This window comes from Gracilinanus agilis, chromosome 3 (assembly GCF_016433145.1).
Source record: "Gracilinanus agilis isolate LMUSP501 chromosome 3, AgileGrace, whole genome shotgun sequence".
In the NCBI taxonomy this organism is placed as follows: domain Eukaryota; kingdom Metazoa; phylum Chordata; class Mammalia; order Didelphimorphia; family Didelphidae; genus Gracilinanus; species Gracilinanus agilis.
The window spans coordinates 141100830-141122858 of NC_058132.1; the positions used below are offsets into that span (position 1 = coordinate 141100830).

At 33.9% G+C, this 22029-nt stretch overlaps 1 protein-coding gene across 1 annotated transcript in view; it reads left to right on the forward strand.

Annotated features, from left to right (window-relative positions):
- USP12 (ubiquitin specific peptidase 12) overlaps window positions 1–22029 on the forward strand; it is a 124924-nt gene that overhangs the window by 93242 nt on the left and 9653 nt on the right. Inside the window, exons 3-6 of the mRNA XM_044668287.1 lie at window positions 504–717; window positions 5232–5461; window positions 13981–14057; window positions 14831–14914. Of these exons, the coding sequence (XP_044524222.1) occupies window positions 504–717; window positions 5232–5461; window positions 13981–14057; window positions 14831–14914 (605 nt within the window). The remainder of the gene's footprint in view (window positions 1–503; window positions 718–5231; window positions 5462–13980; window positions 14058–14830; window positions 14915–22029) is intronic.

Below are 22029 nucleotides of genomic sequence, written 5' to 3' on the forward strand. Positions count from 1 at the left end.
GGTTATAGGGAATAAGTAAATATAACAAGTAGTCATTGAATAAGGATATTAACTTTTAAGTATACTTTAACACAAACCCTTTTTTACTTTATCATCATTTGCTGATCAGGAAAACAAATGCAAAAGATAAAGCAACCTGTCTAGAGACTGCACTTTAAAACAAATGGCTGAAAAGTCACTTGGAGAATTTGCTAAAAATATAGGAAATATAAAAATAGGAAATAATTGTGAATCTTGTTGAAGATAAAGTTATAAAATGTTTTTCCCTTTGTTGTGTGACTGGTTTCTTTTCTCTGAATTTCCCATTTTCAAGTATTGTGTTTATGTACTTGAGATTAAGAAAAATCCCCAAAACTAGAATATTAATATCCTTTATTGCTAAAACTCACATTTTTGCAACTTCTCTGTGATTTTCCCCTTCTAAACCCAGAACTAAGACATTGTCTTTTGGAGAACTACTTTAATCACTGTAACTAACAGAGACTTTTTCCTTTGTGTTCTAGTTTGGAAACACCTGCTACTGCAATTCAGTTCTTCAAGCACTTTATTTTTGCCGTCCATTTCGAGAAAAAGTTCTAGCTTACAAGAGTCAACCTAGGAAGAAAGAGAATCTTCTTACATGCTTAGCAGATCTCTTTCACAGTATAGCCACTCAGAAGAAAAAGGTTGGAGTAATACCTCCTAAGAAGTTCATAACAAGGTTACGAAAAGAAAATGGTAATTCTTTTATTTCCAGTATACCCATATCTCTTACAAAGTAGTTCTACTAGGTCCACACACTTGAATAAAAATTGTTTTATGCTCTTAGGATACTTTAATTCAGATTTTATTTGACTTAATTACTAGAATTTTGCAGATACTTTAGTAGAATGAGAATTTTGTCTATTTTGTGATGTCAGTTATTTGCAAATGTTTCAATAATAAAATGACATATTGGTTTTTAAAAATCATTTTTTGGGAAAAGTCAGGTGATGATGTTTGTTGGTATGATCATAGGATTTAGAGATGAATTTAAAGATCAACTAATACAACTTTTTTATTTTAGAGATGATTAGACAGACCCAGACTTGTATTTGAAACCAGTTCTATTGAATAATTCCATTACACTTTACACTACACTATGATTCCTCATCTAGTCCTTTTCATTTAAATTCAAGAATTGTTTAATATTTTTAAATTTGGCAAAGTTCAGTATAGGGGCATATGGGTTTTTGACTAAACAAGAAGTATAAATGCTGCTCCATTTTCTTTTTCTCCTTTTTCTACTTGAACTACAACATATTATAGTAAAAGTGGCTTGAAAATGAATTAAAATCTCATGCTGTAATCCATCAATTTTAATTCCCTTTGGTATTAGTAAACAGTTTGCATTGGAAGAGAAGACTAGAGTTAGGGGTCTATTTAGACTTATTTTGTTTAACAGAGTTAAACAAATGATATCTAGTTCCACAAGTGAATTATTAGTTCAGAAGATACAGACCTTGATTCTTATTAGTTCATTCAAGAAATATTTTTTAGTATGTGGAGATGGCACTTTGCTTCTTAGTGAAGAATTGGTATAAACTTCTGAAAGCAGTATTTTTTTATTTTTTTTTTAAACCCTTAACTTCTGTGTATTGACTTATAGGTGGAAGAGTGGTAAGGGTAGGCAATGGGGGTCAAGTGACTTGCCCAGGGTTACACAGCTGGGAAGTGTCTGAGGCTGGATTTGAACCTAGGACCTCCTGTCTCTAGGCCTGGCTCTCAGTCCACTGAGCTACCCAGCTGCCCCTGAAAGCAGTATTTTTTAAAGATAGGTTTCTTCACAATTTCATTATTTTACTTTTTACATTGATTTTTATTAGCATTTAGGAAATATAGTCAATAATAGCCAACATTTATTTTTTTTACATATGTAAATAAATGCTGTTATATTTCCCATTGCACAAATGAAGAAACTGAGGCAGACAAACCAGAGTCCTAGATTCGAGCTTAACAGCATTTGAGTTCACATTCTGCCTCAGTTATATATTAACTGAGCCATTTAATCACTCTGAGAGCTAATTTCCTTGTCCATAAAATGGAAATAACAACATCCATAAGGATAAAATGAGATAAATATAAAATATACAACCTTTAAAGATTATATAAGTACTCACTACTGCCATTATTAGCTTTAATTTCAAAAGGTGTGTTTTAAAAAATTAATTCTCTTGAAATTCTGTAGGTGTGGCTCATTGATTTTTTTTAAGCTCCCTGACTATGGATAGCATAATAATATTTGTAACCATTTTATGATTATATATTTGGCATTTTACTTTCTGTATATAGGAAAATTATGGTGATAAAATCTATTTAAATTAGGACCATAAACTTTTAACTAGGCCCTTCCACTTCCTTTGCCAGAAAGAATTTTTAAAATTCTAGGGAATTTGTTTTGTTATGCATATATCTTTATTGTCAGTAAATTCTTCTTTGCCTGTATATGAGAATTCCTCATATATACATGAAGACTTTTGTATAATCAACTTTAATTCTCATTATGTTGTCAAATATTTAATATTCTTTACATTTCTACTTAGTATGACCTCTTTTGAAATAGCTAGTTGTAATGAGTTCTTTGTGATGGATTTTGAGTTCTGAATGTTGAATTCATAACAAAGGAAGAATGTTTTATTTGCATGGGATTATAGATGATGCTGGCCCTAATTAAGCTTTGGCCTCTAGATATATACTGTTTGCAATAGATTCTGAAATAACATTGTCATATGAAGTAGGTATTCTGTATGTGCAATTTTTTTTTTTAAACCCTTACCTTCTGTCTTGGAGTCAATACTGTGTATTGGCTCCAAGGCAGAAGAGTGGTAAGGGTGGGCAGTGGGGGTCAAGTGACTTGCCCAGGGTCACACAGCTGAGAAGTGTCTGAGGCCAGATTTGAACCTAGGACCTCCCGTCTCCAGGCCTGGCTCTCAAACCATTGAGCTACTTAGCTGCCCCTGTATGTGCAATTTTACAAGTGTTCATTGACACTATAACTCAGGTGTTGATTTTGGGGGTGGGGTTGTTTTTACATTTAATTTTTCTTTTTTTCTTCAGTTACATGTAAGCAAAACATTTTAACATTAGTTTTTTAAAATTTTGAATTCACAATTTTCTCCCTCTCACTTAACCCTGTGAATCATGCAAAACATTTCCATATTGGCATTGCTGCATAAGAAAACACAAATTATTGATTTTTCTCATTAATCCTGATAAATAATAGTTGGGTAAATATCAGCAATTAGACCTAGGCCATGATAGATACTAATGGAATGTTGATTTTTGTGCTATATGAATGCTTAATCTCTCCCTCACTTCCCTTTCTGAATACTCTATTTCTTACAGAAGAAATCAGCACTCAGCACAATACTTAATAAATATTGATTGATTAATTGGTTGAATGAAATCACACATATGCAAACTTCAAATTGGCATTATGCTCAGAATAATCTCATATATGTTAATAGTATTGGAACACATTCTTAATTTTGAGAGAAACATAGTAGAACTGACCATATTTTTTAATCTAAAAAGAGATATTATTAGTACTCTAAATTTTCACATCATCATTAACCTTCTGTTGTCACAAATAAATCAGCGTAACTTGGCATATGTTTGACATTATTTTGTGATTATATAAAACTTCATGCGGGTGTTGCCCAGAGAAACTGGGGAGGACCCTTTGGTTCTACTCTTGGATCATAGTCTCTCCATAGACTCCATCTGGATATGCTTTCAGTTACATTTTTTTCAAATCCAATTATTTTGTACCTGTGGTCAGTTTTTAATATTGAACAGTGAAATGATTTCTACTTGTTCAAAACATTATCTTCTATTTTTTAAAAACTCTTGGCTATACGATATGTCTGTATATTAAATGTTTATATAGGTAATATGTTAGAATCCACACACATTTGGCATAGGACAGAAGTGAAGAAACTCAGTGTTGTATCACATTCACTGTATCTGCCATTAATAATAGTTAACTTAAAGTGTCCTGTCAAATTACTTAGGAAACAGCCGACTAAAGTTAGCTTTGTGAATAAATATATTAATTTCAGGTCACAGATATCCTCATTTGTACTATTGGTAATTCTTGGAAAAGCATAACAAAGATTATTACAAAACTTACACAGCTCATGAACAGAAAGCAAATTGGCCAATACTTGTGCATTTACTATATGCTTGGATGTGGTAGATACAAAGAAGCCTAAGAATTGTTGTCACCTCATTTGGATGGATATCATCCTGTGAAAAAGTTAAATAATTCCATGAGTGTGTAGAAGGGTCTTTATAGAAGGTGATAAGACTTAAAGACTGGATAGGATTTGAATAGATGGAATTTTAGATGAGCAAGAATACAGATAGGAAAAGGAAATGATGGGCTTTGTAGATAGTAAGGTAAATAAATGGTCCATAGGCTTCACCAAATTGCCAAAGGGGTCCATTATACAAACAGGTTCCTTCTTTTTATAGATGAGGATAATGTGGTCCAAAGATCTGAAGTGATTTGCCCCAAATCTCACAGCCTAGTTAATATCAGAAAGTCTAGGTCTAGGGACTAAAACCCAAGCTTTCTATTCCTATGCCAGTTTCCCTTTTACTACATCAAGCTTGCTTTAATAAGCAAAGTATTTGATTAGACATAGTTCTTGTTCCCTTTTCATTGATCTCAGTCTTGTGAGTTTTAATCAGTTTATCTCTTTGTACCTCAGTTTCTAGAAGAATTTAGATGATTATTCTTGTTCCTAATAATTCCTGTGATTCATTTTCTTTAAGATATAGTGACTGCATTATTTACACATTTGAAAATAACCCCATGAGACAGCTGTGGATTGTAAAGTGGATTGTCTGGATTATAGGTTAATTTCTATAATGAAAACAAAGGGATTTTTTAAAATGAAAATTTCTATCATAGACAAAACTAATTTAGGAAGAAATATTTTAAGCATCTATTATTTTTTTAAGCCTCATGCAAACTATCTCAATTATCAAAAGATTTATTCAGCTCCACTTTCTGTTTTTTTGGATAGGCTTCTTTTCAAGAACTCAAGTTATTTTAATATAAAAACAAATAGCTGTTACTAATGCCTGACCAGATAAACTGTTGTTCTGATCAATGCTCAAAATTTTGTTTCATTAACATTGCATATTTATATGAAGCTACTCTCCCTTTGTTAATAACTAAATATTATTTTGTCTTCATATTGTAGAACTTTTTGACAACTACATGCAGCAAGATGCACATGAGTTTTTGAATTACCTACTAAATACAATTGCTGATATTTTACAAGAAGAGAGAAAGCAGGAAAAGCAAAATGGCCGTCTACCTAATGGCAATATTGACAGTGAAAATAACAACAGCACACCAGACCCAACTTGGGTTCATGAGATCTTTCAGGGAACATTAACTAATGAAACCAGATGTCTTACTTGTGAAACTGTAAGTTTCATGTTCAATTTTTTGTTTAGAAAATTATCTTTTTTCACATTTTGTTGATAGAGGATGAGAGGTAAACTTTAAACTTCTAACTTATCTTGAAACATAAATACAAGTATAAGATCAGCTATTCAATATTCTTTTTCTTCTAATTGCAGTAAATTTTACACTTTAAAATGCCATTGCCCAAGACTTTTTTACATATAGCAATTCTACAAGCAGTTTTTATCTGATACAAATAATTCTTTTGAGGCCACAGATAATATTTGAAAAAGTTTGGTTTTGCTTGTTAAAAGCATCTGATGTTCACTGGAAAAAGTCTCATCTTGGTTAACATTTGAAAGTATACTTTCAGTACTACTTAAATTAAGTTTTTTTCTTGTAGCTAAAGCATTTGTGTAACATAAGTACAGTGATCTGGTCTCTTTATTTATAACAACTTATGAAGCCTAACGAAAGATATACTTTTAAACTGTTTTTATTATTTCTACTCTTAATTTTTGCTAGAACTGGTTTAGTTACCCCATTGGGTTTTGTTTTCAAATCAGTTCTTTGTCTAGCACAAAGATAGTGTTTTTTAACTTTACAAATTGGTATGTTTACATTTAATTGTTGATAATTTTGAATGGTTATGACTCCTAAAGTTACTAGCTTTTTTAAATGAAAGTTTTGGGGAAAACCAACTTTATAAGTACTTTGCCAGAGAATGAGGTAATTGAAGAAATGTCACTTTTAGGTACCACACAAATGTTTAATTTCACATTAACATACTTCATGTTCAATTGTAGCAAGCAACATAATGGTACAGTTCATCTTTGCCATGAGATTATACTATCATTGACAATAGTAGATCATGCTAATGTGTGAAGATACTATAATATAAGTACTAACTCAAATTTGACCTCATGCATCTACATGTTAAAGTAATCATTGGGCTTTAATTTCAGTTGGAATAAATTCATATTAGTCTCACTGTTTACTTTGACTTGAACTTTGTTTGCCTTGGGAAGAAAAGTGGATATAGGGGTAGCTAGGTGGCTTTCTGGACATGACTTGGAGATAGGAGGTCATGGTCTTCAAATGTGGCTTCAGATACTTCTTGACTGCCTAACCTTCACTGCTCTTCTGTCTTGGAACAAATACTTAGTATTAATTTTAAGACAGAATAATAGGATTTAAAAGAAAAAAGTGGATGTATTTTATGTGGGTTTTAGTAGATAATATCCCAATAATTCTGACCATTGCTTTGGTCCTTATCAGAAGTTCTAAAATTTGCTGTGTAACTTAATTTAAGAATCAATTTTTTAATTTTTAAATTTAATTTTAAATTTAATTTAAATCCAAATTTAAGAAAGTTTGAAATATCAAAAGGGTCAAGCAAGGAGCCCAGGAGCTTACACAAAGACAGTAGAACAAACTAGTTTTATTGAGGGGAGTTAGGCAAAAAAATGAAGAACAATTGGAGAGAATGATGGAAATAGATAAGAACTTTTGTGTTCCCTGCTGAAATTGTGCTCCTTAATGAGGTCCCAGAGAAATGGAATACTCTTTCCCAAACAAGTAAAGAAAATCAGTCAGTTTTTATAAGATTTTTATCATGGTACCAAGCACAGGGGAAGGCAGTAAAGATCTGGGATCTGGTGCTGATTCCTACTAGGGGGAGCTGAGAATTCCTTGGGAAATGTAGGCTAGTTGATATTGGAGCTTGCAGGAAAGAGACTTATATTTTTTACTGTTGATCTTATTCTGTTAGGATGATTCAGGTTTTTTTTTTTTTTTTTTTTTTGGAGATTTTCTGGGACTTCTTCCTTTAGCTAGTTTGGGAGGCTTCTGTATTCTACTGGAGTTATTCTTTGTCTGGGAGCCCACTGGGCCAGCAAAACTCTTGGTCGACAGAACCAAATGAACTGTATTTGGAAAATGTTTAACAAAATAAATAAAAATAAAGAACAACATAGATAATGTTAATTTGTATTTGTTTAGAAGCAGAATTTTTTTTCTTTTTTTAAATTTGTATTTATCATTACTGAAATAAATAAACCGAGAGGTTGATTACATATTTGAAGCTTTTACTTTGATATAACAAGAAGAGTAATATGTAAGACTAAAAAAATCACTTTCTGCTTCATAAATTAACAATTTATGAGAGGAACCTTACTATAAAAAGTATAGTCAACTGAATTTACTTATTAATAGATACTACATGTGACCTTTGTCTTAACTGGAGCTGAAATTGAGACATTCAAGTTTGTAAAGAAATAAAATTGTAGTTCTGTTGAATTAAAAACTTAAGATTCTTATAAGTTTCTCTTTGAGAAGTCAGACAGCACAGTGGATAGAGGGGGGTAGACCTGACATCAGGAAAATTTAAATTCAGATCTACAACATTTAAGCCATAGCCAATTATATGCAAATTTCTAGATAGTTGATTATTTAGAGAGAGGAGTTTGCACAGATCTGAAATTCCATAAAAATTTCATACTAAAAAGATGTGAGGATGCTAAATTGAGTAAGTAGTTTACTCAGCTAATCTGGGACTAGACCCCAAGTCTTCTTCCTGTGAATATGGTTTTCTTTCTACTATATCCTGCTTCCTTTTTTCTAATTAAAGAAGAGTTATTGAAACTTGTTCAGTCATTTTCAGGTGCTTCTGACTCTTTGTGAATCCATTTGGGGCTTTCTTGGAAAAGATACTGGAAGGCTTTGCCATTTCCTTCTCCATCTCATTGGACAGATCAGGAAACTGAGGCAAAAAGGGTTATATGACTTGCCCAGGATCACATAGCTTTCCTGATTCTAGACCTGGAGCTCACTTCTAGCTGCCTTATTACAGAGAGTAAGATTGAATTTATAGATGGCCACTGAATTTCCTGATAATTCCAAAATTCTGTGATTGTTTGAGAGAAGTTGGTGTGAACAATAGAGACATCATTTTTGCTTCTACAGATAGAAAATGGAGTTGTACATTTCTTTACTTTTATTCTGGATCATTTAAATAAAACGTTATTTAACATTTCCCTTAGCTAATTGAATATAGAGTTCAAAAGTATAGTCTGCCATAATTTTCAACTTAGACCCTATAGCTTTGAAAAGTCTGGTTGTTTGGACCATGGATAACATCCTGGTAACCACTTTCAGTTTTGTGACAACATATCAGTTTATTTGGTGGCAGTATTTATGATGAAATGACTAAAACATATAGATAGAATTATAACAAATATCACATTAGTAACATATATGTCAAGATATGTGTCAAGGGTATTTTTGACATTTATAATGGCATTTCATTTACCTTGTTTGATTGGTGAATAGAATTTTCTAGTTAAGAACAAATATTTTTGTACTCATAGTAAAAAATTATGAGGTCCCTTGAAGAAATTTTCTAAAATGAAGGATGTTACTGGGAAAGCTCTGGAATATAGCCTCCTTTCTGTTGAAAATAAGAAAAAATAGATTTATGAAATGTTTATTCTTTCAACTTCAATTTATATAGTTTTGACTCTATCCATTAAAAATATTATTCATTAAAAAAAAAAACCAGTAGTCAAAAGACTTAGGGCAGTGATGGGCAAACTACAGCCCGCGGGCCAGATGCAGCCTCCTGAAATGTTCTATATGGCCTTGTGACATTATTCCTAATCTGACGAATACAGTAAGTAGAATACAATACAATGAAACTCTGAAAGAGTTGCCTTAGAAACAGACCAACAGATGAGCATTTCCTTTCCTTTGGCCCCCTCTTTAAAAAGTTTTCCCATCTCTGACTTAGGGTGTTTCTTTTCAGAGGCATTGTTCTTATAATTTCTTTCAGACTGACTTCAGAGTCTTTTCAGATTCTGATCTTCCTGCCTTTGACTTAACATCCTTGAAAGTATTCTGGTTACTCGAGTGCTGATTAAAGAATATATTTGTTTTACATATAGCATAATGAAAAATCCATTAAAAAACTCTTTGCTTTTAATAAGTCCTTTATTTCTGCCCTTTTCCAGTCTAAAATAAATATGAAATACCTGTGCACATCATACTTTTCCATTTTAATTCAACAGACTTTTATTAAGCACCCATAACGTACTAGTCCTTGGGGATACAAAGATAAAAAAATGAGTTACAACCATCGGGTACCATTACTCTATTACAACTGTCAATATGGTTCCAGATTAATAGAATTGTTGAGAGGTATTTCTATGAAAAAAATAAGACTCAGACTTTAATAATTATAGCAAATATAGCATACACTGTATGCTAAGACTGTTTTTAATTTGTATTGTTCGAATAATACCTCAAGTAGCTTGTATTATTGGGTAATTAGATTTTTTTGGTTAGTTGGATTTTGTAACTAACGGAATTAAATAAAATTTGTGAATTGGTGACTATAATATATACATAGAAAAACATGATATTGTGGTTAAATGAATTTTTGATTGATCAGGTTAATTTTTTTAACCCTTGTCAGAAATCTAAGATTACAGGATATAGTTCAGTATCATGCAAGATAGGCACTTGCCAAATTACACACTCCTTCTCAATCTGTGTAACCTTCAACAAAGCTTCCCAAACTACCAGAAGCCTTTTTGCTAATCAGATAACCCAGGTTTAAATCCCAATTCTGTTACCTAATACCTTGGAAAGGTATTTTGATCCTGGAAAAATTTATTCAACATACCTGACTTTAGTTCCAGCATATGTAAACTGAGGACATTGGACTAAATTAGGTCTAAATATGTAATTAATGAAGGAGGGCTGGAAAAATAAGTTGGAAACAGATTGCAAAGATTTAAATGCTGATCTAAGAAATTTGTTTTAGCCTCTTTGATAGGATAAACAGTGATTCTTCTGAATGTTTTTTAAAAACAGGACAAGGGCACAGTCAGATCTGTGTTGTTTTGACAACTTGATCAATTGGAAAGCACAAAAGTTTTTTTTCAGGGGACCAGTTAGGTTACAACAGTCTAAGCATGAGGGCTTAAATTAGTGTTTATGAGGTTTGAGCAGAAAGTAAGTACAGATATAAGACATATTGGAGAAATAGAATAGACAAGACTTGGGGACTGATTGGCTATGAAGGAAAGGGAAAACAGATCTACTTACCACAGAGTGTTAATTGAAACAAGCCATTGAAATGGATATCATAGAGAAGGAGAGAAATAGAGAAAGAAGAGAAGAGAACTTAGCCTTAGATGATACATATTCAAAGTGGGAAGAGGAAAGTGAATCAGGGAAAAAGTAAATTGAACTTAGACTAGATAGAAAGAATCAGTCATCAAGTTAACAAGTATTTAATAGGCACCAACTGTGTGCCAGATGCTGCGCTAAGCACTAGAAAGGAAGAAAAGCAGAAAACAATGACTGCTCTCAAGGAACTCACAGTCTAATGGCGGAGAACACATGTGAAAAATATCTACAGATGATCTGTAAAGGTCAAATTGTAGATAGTCTTAGAGGGAACTCTGCTGAGATTAAGGAGGACTGGATAAGGTTTCTTGCAAAGGTGAGAATTTAGCTGAGACTTTAAGGAGTCTAGATGATGAAAAGCAGTTCAAGGCAAGAGGAGTAGCCAGTAAAAATGCCTGGAGTCAGGATAGGGAGTCTCTTGTTTAGGTAACATCGAGGGAACCTTGAGAGGGAATGGTCAGTGAAACAAGCTCCTGAAGGAAGTAGAATGGGGATAATATCAAGGTATAAAGGGAAGGTTTAGCTTTGGCCAGGAGAATAGGCCACACCATTCTTTGAAATTAAAACAAAAGAGACCTAGAGTGTGTGATTTTTAAGATTTGGAGGGGAGATAATGAGTTCTGAATAGATGGTCTTGATTTTATCTGTAAATGGGAGGCATGGTCTTCTGCAGAGAACAGGGTGGTAGGATTGGGCTAGAGGGCTTGAGAAGAATTTTCTGAACAGCTTCTAGAGAGATTATATGCTGACCCAGAATTAAGATTTAGCAGAGCAAGAACAATGAAGAGTCAGACAATTCAAGGGAGAATGAGAGTACCTCATTGAACTGGTTAACTATAGAGTTAAGATTGTAGGAGAGCAAATGAGGTCAGAAAAGGAAAGGAGCAAAGGACCTGAGATGAAGGCATGAACAAAGAACATCTGGGTAGAATGAAGTAGTGGAAGGAGGAGTGACCAAGGTAGACTTTGCTTTTGGTCAAGAGGAACTGGCATCATAGATCTCAAACTCCCCATTTAAAGAGGGGGAAACAGTCACAGAATAGTCATGCTAATAATGCTGACTAGTGGCAAGGCTAGAATTAGAATTCAAATTCAAGTCAAGGCTTCACTGCTCTTTTCACTGTGCCTACTTCCTTACCCTTGCTATTGAGAGAAAGGTCATTGGGAAAGGAATACTATGTGTTTGTGTGGGGTTGTGTGCCAGGAAAAATTAGGAGGTGGTGCTGAAAAGTTGTGTGATCATCACAAACATCTTTTTGGAACTCGTAACACTAGGCCTTTGCAACTCATCTTTTGGAAATATAGAGAGCTGGAAGTTACCATACAGGCTCATTTTACAGATGAGGAATCTGAGACAGAGTCACAAAGTGACTTGCCCAGATTCATAGAGCTAGTAAGCATCTAAAGCAGCATTTGAACTCAATGTTTTCCTACCCAAGATTATCTCTACTGTGCCACCTTTTGTTGTTCAGGCATTTCAGTCTCTTTATTACCCCTCAGCAAAGATACTGGAGGAGTTTGTCATTTCGTTCTCTGGCTCATTTAACAGCTTAGGAACCTGAGGCAAATAGGGGTGGGTCTAAGGTACTCTTTTACTGGTTAGCCCCATCCCTGGATCCTGAAGTTAGCCTTGACCCCCAATAGTGGAACCTAGTGCAGCGTTTCTGGGGGAGATTGGCCAGCACTCCTTTGTGTGCAGTTTTGCTTCTGGTTCTTTCTCGTTTCTCTCTGCCTACCTTTCAAGTTGTGTTGAGAGGGAGAGCCCCCTGACTGTCGTGTTTTTGGATTTTGATTCCTGTCGTTTTGAAGCACTTTTTAAAGATTGGTTTGGAAGGATAGTCAGAGCTGTTTCAGCTTTTGCTGCTAGTAAGTCACCACCCTACTTCTGCCCCCTCTCAAACAAATTGATAAGAAACTGCCAGAGAAATAGAGAAAACAACAGATTTGGAATCGGGACCTAGGTTTGAATCCCGATTTTTTTTTTTTTTTTTTTTTTTTTTTTTTTTTTTTTTTTTTGCTGATTGATGACCCAGTCACATAACCCCTGTGATATCATCTCTAAAATGTGAGAGGATTGAATTTAAATGCTTTCTTTGATTGCTTGCAGCTCAAAATCCCATGATGTTATTCCATTTTGTGTTATAGTTGTCTTTGTGGATTTATCTCCCTTATTCTACTATTAACTCTTTTAGAGGACAATGTCTTATTTATCTTTATAGCTTCCTTTTCAATCAGTTTGTACTTTAATTGTGTGTAAATATGTATTTAAATCCATTAACTTCTGTCCTAGTATAGCCAGGCTAGGCAGTTTGGGATTAAGTGACTTGTCCATGGTCACATCGCAAGGCAGTATCTGAGGTCACATTTGAAGCCTGGTCTTCTCAGCTCCAGGCCTGGCATCATTCTATCCACTGTAATTTTTATACATATACATATACACATATATATGCATGTACATGTACACACATATGCATTCTATCCATTGTAATTTATTTATATATATGTGTGTGTGTATATATATATATATAGATAGATAGAGAGAGAGAGAGAGAGAGAGAGAGAGAGTGTGAGTGTGCGTGCGTGCGTGCGTGCGTGCGTGTGCGTGTTAGAGTTTTAAAACCCTTACCTTCTGTCTTAGAATCAATATTAAGTGTTGGTTCCAGTCAGATAAATGATAAGGACTAGCCTGTGGGAAATTGTCCAGGCTTATATAGCTAGGAAGGTTTCTGAGGTCAGACTTGATCCCAGGATCTCTTATCTCTAGGTCTGGCTCTCTATCCACTGAGCTACCCAGCCCCTTTAATGGTATTTATACTGTGTATGCTGAATAAATGTTTATTGACTCAATTGGAAATAGATTTCTCCAAGTTACCTTCAGCTTAAATTGCTAAACGTATATGTAGCTTGTTATTTGTTTTGTTGTTTTTTTTGTCAAGTAGAAGTCACATCACATATTCTTATAGATGAGAGTATGGGATTGCAGTCGTCATTTGATGCTTTAAACTTGTAAATTAAGGGTTATGATTTTAAAATTGATATTTTGATTGATAAAATAGATATTGAGGAAAAATATTATAAAGTTTGAATTGCCAAAATTATTAACATTAATAATTAAAACCCACAATAACTTTTCTTTCATTCAGAATAATACTTAAAGTCTTACTACCTACAAATACAGGATGGCAGATATATATTTTATTAAATAATCCAAGTCTTATTAGTTTACTTATAAGACCCTTTAAAACAATTTGTATGCATGTTCTCTTATGCAATATGTTAGTCTTAATACCATCATTTAGAAGCAGAGATATACTAGTTAAAAAATTAACATTCATCTCTTATTTCTACAGATAAGTAGCAAAGATGAAGATTTTTTAGACCTTTCTGTTGATGTGGAACAAAACACATCAATTACTCACTGCTTAAGGTAGAGTTACATAGCTTTTCATTGATTTTGAAATTCAATGCAAATATTTTTAACTTGAGATATTTTAAAATGTGTACATAATTTTCTCTTAAAATATGTTACTGATCTCTTGTTTTTGTCACATTCCTTTTCAAATATATCACTATTGTCATTCTGTCTTTCATCATTTTTGATATTTTGCCTGGTGCAATATAAAAAACTTCAGAGCTGATTTACACCTCTTTTTACTAATATTTGTGAAACAGTGTTTTAGGTGATTTTTAATAATTTTCCACTTATTTTTTTTTTTAGCACTAATCTGTTTTCTTTACATGGTCATATATATTTGTTAGTTCCTCGGATATCTTGGATGTCAGATTTCCTGATCAGAAATTTGTGTCGCAAATTTTTGAAATTATCTGGGTTTTTTTATTACCTGTTCATCTGTTTTCAGTTAGCCTATTGATTAGTCATAGTTTAGATTTTATAAATAAGCTAAGATTGCCTTAGTTATCTATAAAAAAAAATTCGTCTCACTTTTGTCTTTGTGTGTGTGAAGTCATATGTTTCATCTCATTTTTGTCGTGTGCGTGTGTGTAAAGTCATATGCTTGCTGTTAGTATAATTATTCTGGCATATAGTAGAAAGATATTGACTTGAACTTAATTTCTGCTTAACTACTTTGTAGTTTTCAGAGAGTTCTTACCAGATAGGAAGTTCTTTCCCAAGTAGTTTATATTTGCTATAATTTTCTAATATCTAATATATGATTTTTCATTTGAATTTTTATGCAGGGGGTTTAGCAACACAGAAACTCTATGCAGTGAATACAAATATTACTGCGAAGAATGTCGCAGCAAACAGGAAGCACACAAAAGGTAATTAATGTTTTCTGAATGTTGGTGATTATTAAATATATACAAAGGATTTTCAGCTCTATTGCTGTTAAAGAAACCATACATTCTTGATTTTTCTGGCAACAGAGATTAAAATAAAGAAAAAATAGTATAGTTGTAATGAGGCTTTGCCAAAAGGACTCACACAAATTTTTGGTTCAGAAAATATAATCCCTACATGGCACCTCATAGTCATGTAAAATAAAAACCAAAAACACATAGTCTATATTTTCAGACACTCTCCATTACAAGAGAAGAAAATACAATTTTGTTGAGACTTTGCAAAAAAAAAAAAAAATCTTGTTAGATCATATATCCAAATTTTTGTGCTAGTCAGATAAAGATTTTAATTAAAAAGGTTTTCTTTTCAAATTAATGTGCTTACTGTTAGAATAAGATTTTAATGGTTAATTATCTTTTTTTTAAACCTTTTATCTGATTTAGTTACAGAACTAAGAAGAGGGGCAAGGACTAGGCAGTCAGAGGTTAAGTGATTTGCACAGAATCAGAGTCTAAGGCTAGATTTGAACCAAGGACCTCCTGTCTCCAGACGTGGCACTCTATCCACTGTACTACCTTGCTGCCCCTTTTTTCTTTGTTAATGAAGAAAAGCAGTCATGTAATTGATTAAAGCATTTTATCTTTCTTGTAATAGAAACTTTAATATCTGTAAGATTATTAGTATATATATGAAAATAGAAGATCTTTGAGTTTAGTCCCAGCAATAGACTATATCTGCTTTCTGAAGGCTAAGCTATATATGTGATATTACTAGGCTGGCCACTTGTTCATAAATTTTTTGGCTGTGACAGCCTGTGAAGCAAAAAAACATATGAAATATCCTTCATTCCTGTGTGGCCTTCTTCAGTGACAGTAGCAGAACCACGAGGGTGGAGGGTACTAAGAATCACGCTTTTGAAAGATCATCTAGACATATTAACTTGATTTCTTAAAAATTAGTAACTTTAGTAACTGGGCATACTACTTGAGAAAATAAACCACAATAATTTTTGCATTCTCATTCTAAGTGATACCTGAAGTTGATGTAGTTGACTTACAGTAGTTAACCAGTAGTTAAATGAATGCATGGGGTTGAGTAGAACTGCATATATTAAAAGGTGAAATTCCTTTCAAGCATGAAATAGTATGATTTGTCTGACTTCATGGCCCAGTCTGAATGATTTGGTTAAATTGAATTATTTGTATATTCAAGCAAATTATTTACACACCTAATATACATTACTTGATTTAATAAATTAAATATTGGTTGAAATTTTGTAGTACGTATATTCAGAGTCTGCCTTCAATGTCAGTTATATGATCCTAGACAAGCCATTTAACCTCTTGGTACTTTAGGCAACTCTGTAGACTTATCTATCATAGACTGGACTGAGTAGGAATCTTCACACCTATTAATATCTTTATTTTTATAATTGATGGAATTCACTGTTATAATTAAATAGAACTTGTATTTAATGTAATTTTATTCTATCACTTGGGGATGAATCTAGTTGATCATATTAGTTGGGTATAAGTATACCTTTGGCATTATTGATTTTTGTTGTGAATAGTATGTAAAACTGATAATTATATTCTGGCAGTTTTTTGAGTACAGGTAACATGAAATGTCAAAATGGAAAGACTTTCATGGAGCATTTTATCCATGTAGATTCTTTGGATTACATTCAAATAAATGACTTAATTTTTTTGATTGATAATAATAAAATTTTATTTTCTGTTACATACTTGGTTCTTACCATCTATTGCTTCATTTATCGTCTCCATGTAGGTAACTCCCCAAATCTATATAATAAGCCTTCAATTGTTTCATTTGCATAGAAGCAATAGATATTTTCAGAAAAGCCAGTAAGGATCTAGTACTGAGGGATGAGGGATCATAAGTGGGGAGGAGGATAAACAGGAAGATCCTGTAGCTTGGGCAAAATAGTTATTAAACATTTATTAAATGCTTACTGTGTGCTGGGCATTATGCAAATAGGAAAAAAATACAATTCCTGCCCTAAAAGAGCTTAAAATATGATGAGGAAAGACAACACATAAAAGAACGCTTAAAAAGTAGGGGACGGACATGTGACAAGTGTGGCGGTGAAGTCAGAGATGTCCAGGTGAGAAATGAGATGTCTAAATTGAGTTCCCTCCTTAAATGGAGGTTTTAGAGTTCATGGTGCTACCCTCTAATCAGAGGGGCAGATGATGGTGATGAGATAGTGTGCCAAGGCCGATCAGAATCATATAGGATGATGAGATTTTCCCAATAGTAAGTTTCTTGGGGCGTGGTGGAGAAATTAAACATGTCTCAGAATAGTTTAACCAAGTGAGAAATGAAGAAATTTTCAAAATGCCTCCTATAAGAGAACAACCAGTTCTTACAGTACCAAGAATCACACAAATCTATCTCCTAGAAATTATCTGATTGCCACAAAATGGCTTTTGTGTCCTGCAGTTTCTTTGCTATTCTGGTATCTGGAGAAATGGGCATGGTTTGATGGTTATCCATTGTAACCTTGTAACTAAGTTTGTGCTACCTTGGAAACCTCAGGAGAGTGGAATGGAAAAAAATTCTCCCTAGACTTCATGATCAGTAATTGTAGCTGTGCATTATATGGAATAAAAGAGTGAGCATAGTAACACACTGGAAGCTGGGACCCAGTTGCTGTTTGCCCCACCTCTCCACCCTCACCGCTCCGCGTGCTACCCCAAAGGCTGCACTTGATTTGACTATCTTATATTGCAGTGATTCCCAAAGTGGGCGCTACCGCCCCCTGGTGGGTGCTGCAGCGATCCAGGGGAGTGGTGATGGCCACAGGTGCATTTATCTTTCCTATTAAATTGTTATTAAAATTTAAAAAAATTTAATTTCCAGGGGGCTAAGTAATATTTTTTCTGGAAAGGGGGCCAAAAATGTTTGGGAACCACATTACAATAGTATATTGTAATGTTTACGATAAACATTATAAAAAGACATCCATGAAGATAATTGCAGCCTATTTGCTAGCATCTTTCTCAGAGAACAAGAGAGAAATTTGACAGAGAACTTGAGAAGGCCCTTCAAATTAAATCTATAAGTGACGTAAGTACAAAGATAAGCATAGAGAAGGATAAAATGCTTATAATGAATAGGAAATTATTTATGAATCAGCTCTATATGGTAAGGCTATCTACTTGTTAAAAAGTGAAAACCCGATTCATTGTTAAAGAAATTATAAAATTAGAAACTGTGGCATGCAATTAAGACATTTCTGCTCTGACTTATTTGAACAAACTGCTGACAGAAACATGAGAGATTAATAAAAGAGCAGACGTTGACACCAATTGTCATCATTTCCTGAGTAATTTTAAACAGTGTAAAGCAGTTACCACAAAGAAGACTCAGAAGAGCCCTGAAAATCCTTAGCAAGGAAACTTGATCTCCTCAGCCAACTGAAAAGAGATGAATGAGTAAATTTATAAAATGTTGTGTAAGAACCATTCCTCAATTGATAAATTGTCAAAAAATCTGTACAGGAATTTCTCAAAAGAAGAAATTCAAGCCATCTATAGTTTTATGAAAAAAATTCTCGAAATTGAAGCAACTCTGAAATTCCACCTCATACCCATCACATTAATGGACTATGAGAGGAGCTGTGAATTGGTCCAATCACTGTAGTAAATAATTTGAAATCATGACACAAGTCACTGGAATGTACATAACCTTTGACCCAACAGTACCTTTGGGCATATACCAGAAAAGGGCCAAGATCTGTATCTGTAGCCTGAAATGTATATAGGAGCTCTTTTTGTAATGGCAAACAGTCAATCTCAAGGAATACTAATTAATAAAAGAATAGGTATAGTTTACGAATATAATGAAATATCATTGTGCTATAAAAATAATAAATGAGATTTCGAAAAACCTGGTAAAATTTGAGAACTGATGCAAAATGAAGTGAGCAGTACTAGGAGAATAATCTACTATCACAAAAATATTTTAAAAATGAACAATTTTGGAAAATTTAAGAACTTTGATCAATGTAGTGATCAACCATGATTTCACAGAACCAGTTATTTTTTTTTATTTATTTTTTATTTTTTAGAAAAATTTTCCATGGTTACATGATCCATGTTCTTACTTTCCCCTTCGCCCCCCTCCCCCAAAGCTGACGAGCATTTCCACTGGTTTTAACATGTGTCATCTATTAAGACCTATTTCCATATTATTGATAGTTGCATTGGTGTGGTCGTTTCGAGTCTACATCCCCAGTCATGTCCGCATCAACCCATGTGTTCAAGCAGTTGCTTTTCTTTTTTGTTTCCTCTCCTGTAGTTCTTCCTCTGAATGTGGGTAATGTTCTTTTCCATAAATCTCTCAGAATTGTCCTGGGTCATTGCATTGCTGCTAGTATAGAAGTCCATTACATCCTATTTTACAACAGTGTATCCATCTCTTGTGTACAATGTTCTCCTGGTTCTGCTCCTTTCACTCTACATCAATTCCTGAAGGTCGTTCCAGTTCACATGGAATTCTTCCAGTTTATTACTCCTTTGAGCACAATAGTATTCCATCACCAGCATATACCACAATTTGTTCAGCCATTCCCCAATTGAAGGACATACCCTCATTTTCCAGTTTTTTGCTACCACAAAAAGCACGGCTATAAATATTTTTGTACAAGTCTTTTTATCTATGATCTCTTTGGGGTACAAACCCAGCAATGGTATGGCTGGATCAAAGGGCAGGCAATCTTTTATAGCCCTTTGAACATAGTTCCAAATTGCCATCCAGAATGTTTGGATCAATTCATAACTCCACCAGCAATGCATTAATGTCCCAATTTTGCCTCATCCCCTTCAACATTCATTACTCTTCCCTGTTGTCATTTTAGCCAATTTGCTAGGTGTGAGGTGATACCTCAGAATTGTTTTGATTTGCATTTCTCAACTTATTAGAGATTTAGAACATTTTCTAATGTGCTTATTGATAGTTTTGATTTCTTTATCTGAAAATTGCCTATTCATGTCCCTTGCCCATTTATCAATTGGGGAACCAGTTATGAAGAATGATACCCACCTTTTGTCAGATGCTGGTTAGATGCAGAAGAAGACACTCTACTAAGCTTTGGTTTACAGAGGCAAAAAACCCAGTACTTTCTCCCAAGGAGCTCAGAATCTAATGAATGGGATGGCAAACAAATGTATAAATATTAAAGGAGGGTAGGCATAGAATTAAGAGAGATTAGGGAAGACTTTCTGTAAGAGGTGAGATTTTAGTTGGAACTGGAAGGAAGCCAGAGAGGTTAGTAGTCAGAGCAGAGAAGGGAGAGCATTCCAAGCATGGGATACTGCCAGAGAAAATCCCCAGAGCTGAGAAATGGAATGTCTTATTTATGGAATAGCCAGAAGACCAGTATTATTAGATTTAAAGGGGGGTGGTGGTGGAGGGCAGGGAGGGAGTGGTATTAAGATATTAGAAGGAAAGGAAATAGGTGGCTCAGTGGATTGAGAGCTAGACCTAGAGATGGGAGAGGTACTGGTTTCAAGTTTCAAATTTCTTCAGATATTTCCCAGTTTTGGGACCCCGGACCAGTCATTTAACCCCCATTGCCTAGCCCTTACTGTTGTTCTACCTGAAGACAGAGTAAGGGCCATTAAAAAAAAAAAAAAGTTAGAAGACTGGAAAAGTATGGAGGGCCAGATTCTGAAGGACTTTAATTTTATTATTTTTTAATTTTAATAACAAATTTTTGTTTTCTGAAGTTATATGATCCCATTTATCTCTCTCTTCTTCTCTCCCTGTGCCAGGAGCTGGAAAGCAATTCAGTCTGGGTTGTACATGTATTATCACACAAAACACATTTCCATATTACTGAAGGACTTTAAATGTCAAATAGAATTTTTTATTTGATTCTAGAGGAATTTGGGAGCCTCTGAAGTATACTGAAGGGGGAGAGGGGTGGTGATATGCTTAGACTTATACTCCAGAAAAATCATTTTGGAGAATGAATGGAAGACAGACTAGAGTGGAGAGAGATTTGTGACTGACTGACCAGCAGGCTATTTAAATAGTCTAGGTATGAGGTAGTAAGGTTAATGACGGTATCAGAGGAGAGAAGGAAGAATAATTTGAGAGATGTTGCAAAAGTGAAATTGATAGGTCTTGGTACCAGATTGGATGTCCTATAGACATATTGAACTAAAACGCTCAAAATAGAATTTATTTTTCCTCTAAACTCACCCCTTTCTGCGTATATTTCTGTCAAAAGCACCACCATGCTTCTAGCAATGAGAGCTTGTAGCCTTAGCATTCTTTTCAATTCCTCATTTTGCCTCACTTTCCATCAGTTCTCAATTTTCCTACCTCTCCAAAGTCTATTTTCATCCACCTGCTTAGCCGTGCTCATATATGCAACACCCTGACTTATTTTTCATCATATCTCTCTCACCTGGATTATTGCAGTAGTCTTCTTTAAGACTCTTCAAAACCTTGTTCTATACTAACTTTTCAGGCTTATACATTGCTCCCTTTTATTCCCAAGCTTGCCTTCTTACTGTTCTCACACTGACATTCCATTCTTCTCTTGTTTTTGTGTAGAATGGCTCCCTTGCCTGGATAGAATTCCCTTCTTCTGTTTCTTAGAATCTTCCAATACTTAGCTGGAATACTTTCTGCATGAGTCTGTTTTTAGTCCCCTCTGCCCCATACCCAATCGCCTGCAAGCCTTTCCCACAAAATGACCATGAATTTATTTTGTATATATTTACATGTACATCTTCTTATGTAATAGAATATAAATTTATTAAGGGAAAGTACTATTTAATTTTTTTTTCCATCTTTAGCTCCTATCACATGGCCTAACATATAGCAGGTTCTTTATAAACAACTATTGATCATTGTTGTCTCTGAATAGAAATTCTCTCCCACTCTTGATGATAATCTTACTAACTCAGATTCTTCATTTGAAAAAATAATTGCTTGTTATCAGGACTTAAATTTTTATTTGTAAAATAAAAATAAAATAGACCTTTGATTTAGGAATTTGAAACAGACACAGTATAATTCTCAGCTGATTACCCTAGTTTTTCAAAGGCTTTGTAAAGAG